This window comes from Ailuropoda melanoleuca, chromosome 17 (genome assembly GCF_002007445.2).
Source record: "Ailuropoda melanoleuca isolate Jingjing chromosome 17, ASM200744v2, whole genome shotgun sequence".
NCBI classification, from domain to species: Eukaryota; Metazoa; Chordata; class Mammalia; order Carnivora; family Ursidae; genus Ailuropoda; species Ailuropoda melanoleuca.
The window spans coordinates 18932991-18945214 of NC_048234.1; the positions used below are offsets into that span (position 1 = coordinate 18932991).

The 12224-nt window shown below is 38.4% G+C and overlaps 1 protein-coding gene across 5 annotated transcripts in view; it reads right to left on the bottom strand.

Annotated features, from left to right (window-relative positions):
* The window catches only part of RIC1 (RIC1 homolog, RAB6A GEF complex partner 1), a 187599-nt gene that overhangs the window by 30202 nt on the left and 145173 nt on the right, over window positions 1-12224 (bottom strand). For 4 of the 5 annotated variants that reach the window (XM_034647000.1, XM_034646998.1, XM_034646997.1 and 1 more), the window contains 3 exons: window positions 10512-10600; window positions 1895-2039; window positions 1216-1264 (listed from right to left, as the gene is read on the bottom strand). In XM_034647000.1, the coding sequence (XP_034502891.1) occupies window positions 1216-1264; window positions 1895-2039; window positions 10512-10600 (283 nt within the window). The remainder of the gene's footprint in view (window positions 1-1215; window positions 1265-1894; window positions 2040-10511; window positions 10601-12224) is intronic. The other variant, XM_034646999.1, reaches the window with a different exon arrangement.

Below are 12224 nucleotides of genomic sequence, written 5' to 3' on the forward strand. Positions count from 1 at the left end.
AAGGTTCAAATAAACTCTCCAGGGCCAATTTTAATATTCTATAACTACATTCCATGATAGTTTTTTAGTTTTTTGTTTTTGTTTTAAAGGTCTCAATCTACAAGGTCAAGAAAATAGTAGAGGGAAAATAAATTGTTGCTAAATTTCAAAGGCTTCATAGAAGTTTTGCTCTCCCACAATAAAAGTTGAACAATTAACTAAAATGCCGAGATTCTTAGTTTGTGATTAAAATAGCAACTTAGAGAGGCTAATAACACTGGTTATTACATGCCATTCAGAAGCACTGAGGGGCAGTTATAGAAATCATTTGTTTAAAACCTTAAAATATGGAGGTGGAGAGAGACAGCACATGGGGTCCTTGGTGGTGAAAGACTAGGAACCACTACTCAGGGCAACCACGGTGGTTTCAATACTCAAGAAACCCAAGATCAGCAAATGCCTTCCTCTGTGGTGCAAGGACGAAAGGTAATGAGTAAGCCTCACAGCCACTGATTTCACAAAGATGGTGCACAGAGGGGCTACAGTAAGAAAATGTTTTTATGTAAAGACAGGGGTTACACCTCACTATTTTCTAACGAAACTCTAAAAAATACATCATAAATAAAAATATTGTTACAACGGTGACTTTAATTCTCTTGACAGATATCTACAGGAAGTTTTTAAAATATGCTCAAATAATGTCCAAGTCCTCCAGGAAAAACACCCAATGAGCAGTCCACTTTATGTTAAAGGAAGTGTACCTAAGTAACTAGTAGGGTGCTACTGAGTCACGTAAGGAATTGAGGTATGCTCTGGAACAACAAAGGCCTGATCTGAATAGCCACAATGTTCACAAAGATGACAGAGGCTTGCTAGACTATATACAAGCAACACCAAAAGCAAGTAACTGAAAATTGGGCAGCGTGATTTTATCAAACCAAGAACTGTGTAAGAAGAGCCTGCTGAGATTAAAATAGTTTCGTAATTTTATCAGGCCAAGAGGAAAAAAAGGCAGAAGAAAAATCAAAGTTTCCCACACCATAGAATTTATAGCATACACAAACACACATATTTTTTTTAAAAGTAGGGTCCACACCCAGCATGGAGCCCAAGGCTGGTCTTGAACTCACAGACCCTGAGATCGAGACGTGAGCTCAGATCAAGGGTTGGACACTTAACCGACTCAGCCACCCAGGCACCCCCACTTTATACCAATATTTTATAGAAAGTACTTACCATAGAGCTGATCTTAAGGGGATCTTTTTTGGTACCATCAGACCTATAACTGAAACAGAAGAGAAACTCAATTTAAAAAAGTCTTCTATTACATATAATATTTTAGTTTTTTAAAAACTCAAATTGATTCTGCTCCTTTAAAACAGAAATACATAACAATGCATGATACATGAGACCGCTGGTTGATCGACCTAGGTGTATCAGCTTGATGCACAGTCTTTCAGGTCCTGAGTAACTTCTTGACAGGGTCATGCAGTTTGGGCAGGGGTACTCGTTTGTCAGGACCGAGGTTCAAGAGTAGCATAAGGAGTGGGAGAGAGAGCAACCCAACAAGTTAATGTAATTTTCCATTTCCTACTAGTTACTTATGAACATGGCTTATTGTTCTTATTAGATCATAAGCTACTTGAAGGCAAAACCGTATCTGATTTAGCCTTGAATTGAACATGCTACCATATCCACAATAGGGATTCAACAAACAAACGCATTTTACCGAATGAACAATGAGTTTTAAAAGGATGGATATTCCGAACAAATTAATTCTGAACCTTAAAATTGTTTTGGGATTAAGCATCAAATAAGGTAGAAGGGTAGCTATATGCCACAAAATTTCTGTGTATGTGTATTTTTGAGGAGATAATGGAGTTACTTTATCTAAAACTTGTCTTTATTCACTCACGCAAAATCTCCTCCAAGTGTACAAATCAGCTGGGCTCCAAACACACTCCATAAAGAAAGGCCTCCATTTTCCCAGGTCACTATTACAACACTATTGTCAGGAGACCATTTGACCAATTTAACAGCTCCTGTTTTGTTCCAAATATCTGTTAAGAAATTGTGAGAAGAGTTAAAAATAAATGATTCCTTCAGAAACACTTAGTATTTTTACAGTCTATATTTTTTTAAGTTGAAATCAATAGTAAGACATGTCTGCTTCAAATAATGAGATGAATCCTACTCACTTAAGGTCACATAAAATGAGCAAGGCCATTAGCCTTGACCGAAGCAGAACAAACTCAGCTGCCGAGAAATTTAAAAGAAATGAGAGCCATTTGGGGCCACCATCAGCCTGAATAACTCTAACTGTGTCGTTTTAAAAGTCTTTGGCTTTGGTCAATTCAGCTTCTGTAAAATGGGGATGATGTTCCCCTTGAACGATTCAACGCTAAATGTCAAAGTAGTCTGCAAAGTAGAAGGTGTTTTAAAATGTGAAATAATGTCGTACCACTATCTTCATGCTCCACTGGCAATATTTGAGGGACCCAAGTTAAAATAAATTGAAGTTTAATCTTCTATTAGGATTACGTAGGTAAACTCCAGCTTGAGAACTCCAGGTGCTCATATCATCCTTTAATAATTGTTCTTTCAATCCCATCATTTCACTGTGTAGCAAAGCCCAAGTTTCCCTACTGCAGAGTTAAATGAAACATGCTACTATTTCCTGTCAGCAATTCAAAACTGGCTATCATATCACTTCCTTTAAAATTCTTTTCACTTGCAGTATTAGTACATTTCTGCTATAAAATACAGATTTGGTACAAAGGGGAGGTATACAGATTTTAGTCTAGAGAAGACAGCCTTGGTTAACAGAGAGGACTCCCTTCTGCCTATGTCTGAATCCTCACTTTAGCAATCCCACCATAATGAATAACCATGTTATTCATGCAGATGAAATATAAATGGGACTATACATAAGAAACATCATATCTCATCACTATATTTTACACCAGTCCAGGGGAGAAATTTAAAAACAAACAAGGAGGCTCCCGGGTGGCCCAGGTCATGAGCCCAGCATTGGGCTTCCTGCTCAGCAGGGAGTCTGCTTTCCCTCTCCATCTGCCTCTCCCCCCACTCGTGCTTGCGTGCTCTCTCTCTCAAATAAAATTTAAAAAAAATAACAACAAAAATAAAAACAAACCAAGAAACATAAAATCAAACTGAAGTTTACAAAACGAAAGCAATTCCATGTGCAAGAAAAAAAAATACAGGTATTCGCTATCATAAAAAGATGTTAATGTTAACTGGAAAGAAGAGGTTATAAACACACTGTACCTATTACCCCACATGAAATATATATACGTATGCACATAATATGCATACCCACTTTCCAAGCATTATGCACATATTAAAATCTAGTTGCAGAGATCTATAATAAAATATTAATGGTGGTAAACCTAATCGTCACGTGTCAGGATTACAGGAAATTCATCTAGGTGGTAACAACCTACAACAGACATAGATTTTGATATAACCTGCATATTGAGAAAAATATTAAAAAGTAACTCAAAAGATGTTTTGTTCTAGAGCTGAACTTACAAGAAAGAGCTCCAGAAGCCAAAAGAAAAGAGAAAACCTAAAGTGAGATTGGTTAGTACCTAGGTTTAGAGTAAAGGGCTGGAAGCAGGGAGGGGAGAAAGGTTGGAAATACAGGCATAGAAGGATGGGATGAGACCCAGCAATGACAAGGGAGCTGGGGTTTCACATCCTACAGGAAGGCAAAGGCGTCTGAGACCAGCATCAAGTCTGGGAGTCAGAAGGGAAGCTGCGGCATCAAGTAAGGACTCCTAAGGCACCAGAGCCAGTGAAACTCAGCCAGTGCAGCCTGAAGGAAACAAGGAAGCTCATCCCTGTTTCAGATGTACTGTCCTCCTAGAAGTCTCCCATAGTAATCAGATTTATAGCCTAAAGTTATGTAATTCAAGCTGGCAGAATTCTCTCACAACAAAGACTGACAGTCAGTAGGTAACCAAAGGGAGAAATGGCATTCCAAGAGCCTGAGAACAGACAGACCAATCTGAAACTCCGTACAGTGCTGTCCAACAGAAATGGTGAGGAGCACATCCTGCAATGACGAAAATGTTCCTATTTGCTTGTTCTAAGAGGTAGTCCCTAGCTACACGTGGCTACTGAACATGTAAATATGACCACAAAACTAAAGAAATAAAGTGTTATTTAAAAAAAAAAATTCAATTAGTTTAATAAAAATAGCCACATGTGGCTGGTAGCTACTGGAAAGGACAACTTAAGTATGGATTAAAAAAATAAAAAACAGATAAAAGGGCCAGAAATCACAATCAAAATATACATCACTGTTCTTGTAGGATGCAAATCTGTCTTTAAGAAAAATATATGCAAGCCTTTAAAGGCTATCCAGTAAGAATGATAAAAACGTAAGGAGCAAATTTCTATTTCTGGCAGTACAGCAATTAGACATCTTACATGACTCTCCACACTAAACTAATAAAATGTTGAAAAGAATACTGGGGCGCTTGGGTGGCTCAGCTAGTTAAACATCTGACTTGATCTCGGCTCAGATCATGATCTCGGCTCAGGTCATGATCTCAGGGTTGTGAGACTGAGCCCTGCATCTGGCTCCACGCTGGCCATGGAGCCTGCTTTGGATTTTCTCTCTCCCTCCCCTCCTGCCCATCCCTCCTGCTTGAGTACACACTCTTTTTCGCCAAGAATAAAATAAAATGGGGGTGCGTGGGTGGCTCAGTAAGTCAAGCATCTGCCTTCAGCTCAGGTCATGATCCAAGGGTCCTGGGATCGAGCCCTGCATCGGGCTCCCTGCTCCACAGGGAGTCTACTTCTTCCTCTGCCTGCTGCTAACCCCTACTTGTGTGCTAACAAATAAAATTCTATAAGTAAATAAATAATAAAAGTAAAATAAAATGTTGAATAGAATACTTAAACACCTCAAAACAACTAAAAACGCTGGGCAGTAAGTGACTGTACAAAGTGCTTCTGCCCTGAATTTTTCTGCCAAACCCTGGAGACCCTGACTTCTATTTCTGATGACTCCCAGCATGCGAGGGACAGGAGATCAAGCTCAGAGCTTGGCCAAGGCAGGGTATCTAAAAGAAGACACCACATAATGGCTTACAAAAGGCTACATTCATGGTATAAGGAAGAATGAAAAATAAACTCTACCATGTGGAAGGTAAAGAAATAGCAAAGGACACTTTCATGTTTTGTCTGTGAATGGAAAATAAAGTAATCTCCCCTGAGAATCTGCAACCACAAGTCAGTCCTCACTCTAATTTGTAATTTGTACAATCTATGATTCAAAAAAATTGCGCATAGATAATATAACACAAAGGGTTCCAGACTGATGTAGCACTCCCATGTAACTTGCCATAAACACACATAAATCCTCTTTGGAAGAACTCAAATTCAATTTAGGTCACAAAGCATTCAAACAAATAAGTTTGAAGGAAATTAATTAAGCGGCTCTCAGTAAAAAAAAATAAAAATAAAAAAATCCTAAAATATATAAACAAATTCCTGAGAACCTGAACTCAGAAAGAAAGGTTTCAGATACTAAGACTAACAAAGAATATAAAAACCATTTTTTAATACCTAAGAAATAAAACAATATTGAAACTAGGAGCAGGATGCATACAGATTAGAAAAGAGCTAGGTAGACCCTCTGGAAATAAAAAACACAGTAATTAAAGTGGACAGATTAAGTAGAATATTAAACAAATGAAGAGAGAATTAGTATACCAGAAGACAGGGAAAAATTTTCTAGACTACAGTCCAGAGAGACAAAAAAATGAAAAATGTTAAAAGGCAGGTTAAGAAACCTATAAAAAGTACAACCTAAGTCTGATTAGGTTTTCAGAAAGAGATTAAATAAGAGGCAATATTTAGAGAGATAATGGTTCAGTATTTTCTGGAACAGATGGACAATATGGATCCTCAGATCCAGCACACTTGAATCTCAAACAAGATTAAAAAAAAAAAAANAAAAAAAGAGGGGCGCCTGGGTGGCACAGCGGTTAAGCGTCTGCCTTCGGCTCAGGGCGTGATCCCGGCGTTATGGGATCGAGCCCCACATCAGGCTCTAAAGCTATGAGCCTGCTTCTTCCTCTCCCACTCCCCCTGCTTGTGTTCCCTCTCTCGCTGGCTGTCTCTATCTCTGTCGAATAAGTAAATAAAATCTTTAAAAAAAAAAAAAAAAGGAAAAAAAATCAGAAAATTTTTCACCTTCCAAATCACAGTGAAATCACCCCCAAAGACAAAGAAAAAATCTTAAAAGCAGCTAAAGAGAAAAAAACCCAATCTCCTGAAAAGGAAATACAACTCAACCAGAGTTCCCAAGAGCAACAGTGAAACTGGATCATGCTTGAACAACTTCAATGTACATATAGTAACTGTCCACCCAAAATTGTATAAAAAGTTGAACCATAATTAAATTACAAGGACAAAATACATTTTCAGACCCCACCCCTCCCCCCAAAACTGAGTTTATCATCACGAAAAACTTCACTAAAGAAAATTCTGAAGGACAGAAACCTGTCTCAAGTGGAAGGTGTGAGGTGTTAAAAAGGCATGATGGGGAAGAATACTGGTATACACGTGGGTAACACTACGTCAACATCAACAGCCACACAGTTAATGTTTCCCGAGATTTTGACATGAGATACCTTAGCTTCCTCCTTGAGGCTGAGAATTTTATTATTGGATTAGATTAGATGGGTGCCCTCAATTTTTCTGACATTTTTTTCCTGACCCAAACATGAGAGAAGTTTTTACAGTTACACAGCAATTATTCTTATTATGGGAGAATATCTAAATTTGGGAGAGGAATAGAACAGTTTGAAAAGGGTCCCAATTACTAATGCACATATAGAACACAGTACAATATCAAATTCATGAGACGTGTAGTAATGAGATTCTACTGCCTCTTAAATTCAATCCTGCAAAGGTCATTGGCTTAAAAACAAATTGATTCATTCATCACATTTGTTAACTATGAGCCTCTCACTAAACTGAGCTAGCCTGGTGTAAAGAGATACAGCCTACACTCCTACCTTGAGCCAGCAGAAAATAAGACCTGTAAGCAGATAAGTTCGATAAAGCATTATCAAAGATAAGAAAGATGTTATATGCAAAATATAACGAGGCATAGAAGGGAATGGTATTCTGTCTAGTTCATAAATTGAGATTTCATTTAAGCTGTATCTTGAAAGACCAATATATATATATATATAGACCCTCCCTATAGAAATATGGGACATTTCAGGTAAAGAGAACAACATGACACAACGGCTGACTATCAAGAATGCGCAAGCACTTTGGTAAAGTGTCAGACTGCTATGTGCAGGGTATCCAGGGGTTCCATGAGACAATCTTCCAGAGAAATACAGTGATATATCGTATCTGTTGGACACAAGGTAAATTATTAGTTCCAGGTAGTTCACAGTTGCAACATTAGCTTGCAGATTCATTCATTCATTCATTCATTCATTCATTCATTTAAAGAGAGACAGAGATAGTGACAGAGATAGTGAGAGAGAGCACGAGCAGGGCTCGATCCCAGGACCCTGAGATCATGACCCGAGCTGAAGGCAGACACTTAACCGACTGAGCCACCCAGGCGCCCCGCGGCTACATTTATTTTGATAGATGTTACATCTTGGTGAAGATGGCTTTTTAGGAATAGTTGCAGAAAAAGTGTCATGTAAAAATCAATGTGGAATAGGAAATGTGGGGGGCTGTACCCAATCTGACTCCAAGGTTTGAGAAAACTGTATGGTGTCCAATAGGCACAGACAGCCTATGAGCAAAAAATAGTGTTTAAGAATAAAAAAAATTTTTTTCTTTCCATTTATGTACATTACTTTTTGAAAATGCTACGAGGATTTGGATCTAACTAATTAATAAACAGAACTTTTGGTATTTTTTTATGTTTTTTTATTATATGTTAGTCACCATACAGTACATCCCTGGTTTTTGATGTAAAGCTCGATGCTTCATTATTGCATATAACACCCAGTGCACCATGCAATACGTGCCCTCCTCACTACCCATCACCTGCCTATCCCATTCCCCCAACCCCTCCCCTCTGAAGCCCTCAGTTTGTTTCTCAGACTTCATAGTCTCTCATGCTTCATTCCACCTTCTGATTACCTCCCCTTCTTTATCCCTTTCTTCCCCTACCGATCTTCCTAGTTCTTATGTTCCATAGATGAGAGAAATCATATGATAATTGTCTTTCTCTGCTTGACTTATTTCACTCAGCATTATTTCCTCCAGTGCCATCCATGTTGCAGCAAATGTTGGGTAATCGTTCTTTCTGATAGCTGAGTAATATTCCATTGTATATATGGACCACAACTTCTTAATCCAGTCATCTGTTGAAGGGCATATTGGTTCCTTCTACAATTTAGCTATTGTGGACAATGCTGCTATGAACATTGAGGTGCATATGGCCCTTCTCTTTACTACGTCTGTATCTTTGGGGTAAACACCCAGTAGTGCAATGGCTGGGTCATAGGGTAGTTCAATTTTTAACTTTTTAAGGGACCTCCACACTGTTTTCCAGAGTGGCTGTACCAACTTGCATTCCCACCAACAATGTAGGAGGGATCCCCTTTCTCCACATCCTCTCCAACAATTGTTGTTTCTTGCCTTGTCTATCTTTGCCATTCTAACTGGCGTAAGGTGGTATCTCAGTGTGGTTTTGATTTGAATTTCCCTGATGGCTAATGATTTTGAACATTTTTTCATGTGTCTGTTAGCCATTTGTATGTCTTCATTGGAAAAGTGTCTGTTCATATCTTCTGCCCATTTTATGATTTGTTTATTTGTTTCTCGTGTATTGAGTTTGAGAAGTTCTTTGTAGTTCTTGGATACCAGTCTTTTATCTGTAGTATCATTTGCAAATATCTTCTCCCATTCCATAGGCTGCCTCTTAAGTTTTTTTTGACTGTTTCCTTGGCTGTGCAGAAGCTTTTTATCTTGAGGAAGTCCCACAAGTTCATTTTTATCTTTTGTTTCTCTTGCCTTTGAGATGTGTCGTGAAAAAGGTTGCTCTGGCCGATGTCATAGAAGTTGTTGCCTATGTTCTCCTCTAGAATTTTGATGGATTCCTGTCTCACATTGAGGTCTTTCATCCATTTGGAGTTTATTTTTGTGTATGGTGTGAGAGAGTGATCAAGTTTCATTCTTTTGCATGTAGCTGTCCAATTTTCCCAGCACCATTTATTGAAGAAACTTTTTTCCACCAGATGTTTTTTCCTGCTTTATCAAAGATTAGTTGCCTAAAGAGCCGAGGGTCCATTTCTGGGTTCTCTATTCCATTCCATTGGTCTATGTGTCTGTTTTTGTGCCAGTACCATGCTGTCTTTGTGATCACAGCTTTGTAGTACAGCTCGAAATCCGGCATTGTGATGCCCCCAGCTTTGTTTTTCCTTTTCAACAGTTCCTTGGCGATTCGGGGCCTTTTCTGGTTCCATACAAATTTAAGGACTATTTGTTCCAGTTCTTTGAAAAATGTCATTGGTATTTTGATCGGGATAGCATTGAAAGTGTGGTATTTCTTTTAACATAGAGGTACTGTGGTAAAATTATGGAGACACTAAGGGCTAAATGAACCAAGAAATAATGCCAGAAATATTCAGCAGAAGACCTTACATGCCACCTATGTGGTAGACACTGTTGGTAGGTTAATGCCACATCTATTTCCATCCTTGTTCTCCCTTGCCAACTTCTACTGTAAAGGCTAGGAAAATCCCAAGGTAGCTAATGAGACATAATTATGGTCAATCAGATATAAGTGGAAGACGGCTGGAGCAGGTAGGAGGTGGGAATGCTTCTGCGAAACATTTGCTTTCCTGATCAAAAAACCAAATATGCCGTTTCCTCCTTTCTTCTTGACTCAAATGCAGAAGCAATGCTTGCAGCTCAGAAGCTATCTGAGACCATGAAGGAAAGACCAAATGAAGGCTACCAGCAACTCGCCTTTGGATTTCTTGCTAGTAGAGATAATAAATCCTATTTAAGCCACAATAACTTGGGTTTTCGGTTAGTTTTGATCAAAAGCATTTCCAATGGCAAAGACCTTAGACTTAATCCTATGAGGGTCCACTCAAGATTCACGAAGGGGTTCAGAAAGAGACTGTTTTGTTTACTGCTGTGTATCCACCAGGTAGAGCACTGTCTGGCCTACATTAGGTATTTGGTAAGTCTTTGCTGAACGAATAAATTGAATTGGAAGGCATAAAATCACAAAGGCAATGAAATCAGATAAGAGACTACAGCAGAGTCTAGAGAAAGTCTATAAAGGCTAAAACCAAGTGAGGACACAGAGGACTAAGTCAAACAATAAAAGAGGATCCTTAGGGGCCTTTTTAGGTACTAGGAAATCCCTGGAGCATACAAAATACAGTGGCATGTTTTAACTGTATTTGACCTACAGCCTGCATCATTTAAAATCCACAATCACTATACATACCATTACCTGTACGTTAAAAATTAAAAAGAAGAAGAAAAAAAAAAGGACTCACCAGGATACTGTTTTGCTGTTAGCTCTAGTTTATGAGACAGTAGCATAGCTCCAGTGGTGTTATCTATTGTATAAACCTGTACAGAACCACTGTGAAAAACAAATAAGCTTTTAATGAAGAAAGATAAATACAAACATAGAAAGCATTACTATGGAACTGTTTATGTTCTGCTGGTAAGAGCATAAACTAAAACAAAACCATTTTGTAAATGATTTGCAGTCTCATAAATTTGCATATTTGTTATCCAGTAAAATGTTCCCTCTATATCCTTGTCTGTTATCAAAAGGCATGCACAATGTTCGTTCTAGTATTGTGTATAAATCAAAACAACGGAAGCAACCTGAACGTCCAGCAAGAGAAAGGAAGCGTCAACTGTGGTATACTCGTAGTCTAGCTACAGCACTGACAGGACTTTAGTCACATGCATTAAAATAGATAGCCAGTATGTATATATGTAGTATAATACTGTTTCTATTCAGTCAAAAACATTCAAAACACAGTAAATACATTTGTGGTAAAAAAAAAACAAAAAAACAAATAAGAGCTAATGGACACACCATCTCTGGTGGAGAAGGGGGGGAATACTAAAGAAGAGGGGGAAGCAGAGGGCTGCATCCGCCCTGGTAATGTGCTATTTCTCATGCTGGATGGTAATTTATACAGATTTTCATTTTATTATGTTTTCTATCCAATATCATTTTTTTTGTATCTACACACATGATATATGTTATTTTGTGAACATGGTATACACAATGATTTCATTTAAGAAATCTTAACAAGGGCCAAATTTAGGAAGGGCCAGAAACCAAAACTAAAACTTTGTAATACTGCTTCTAAGCTACATTTCAAAATTGACATATAATGATCATAAAAAATACCATTTTTGCTTATGGAACTATTTTCAGATCAAAAATTTAACACAAATGTTGTTCTGACCCACATCCGGCCAGGTCAGCTCTTCCCAAGGATCAGGACTGGGACTCAATAAAACATCTGCACTAAGAGGCCACTTGAACTTATCCCACAGCTCACGGATTCTGTGTTTGTCAATCTTTTTCTTCTCTGTTTCATTCGGGATAATTTCTCTTGCTATGTTTCTCAAGTTTATTATTCTTTTCTTCTACGTTTGATTTGGATCTTTTTTTTGTATCTTCCTTATTTAATACTCAAGAGAGACCCTCTCCAGCTCTCTGGAGTTCCTTCTTTGTGCCACTCTGGTATATTTGGCTGTCTGTCCTGACTCCAGCTGCTTTGGTCTCCCCAGATTTCACTCCCCTTCACTTCATAACTCAACTTAGGCAATCTGCCAGGTTCTGTCTCCCCAGCCTCGAGCTGCGACCTGGAAATTCTCTCAAAGTAATTAAAGCCGAGCCATTTGTAGAGTTTTATTTGCTTCCCATCTTTCAGGGACCAATGTCCTCTGTTGCCTGATGTTCTAGGTCTCAAACTCATACTGTCTTATGCTTTCATATTTTCGTCCATTTTCTCCCCGACGTGGGAGAAGGAATCTGATCTGTTATTCCATCTTTATCAGAAGCCAAATGCCTGGGAATAGGTTATCTTTCCAGACTACCTGTCCAATTAGACACTTTGTTGAAAGACAACACTAAGTAACTAGCAGGTATTTACTTGTTTCTGCTCTGCACCTGACAACTGTTGAGTGGGAATTCTGGGTTGCTGAGCTCTAACAGGTCAGTAAGGAAAGGCCAATAT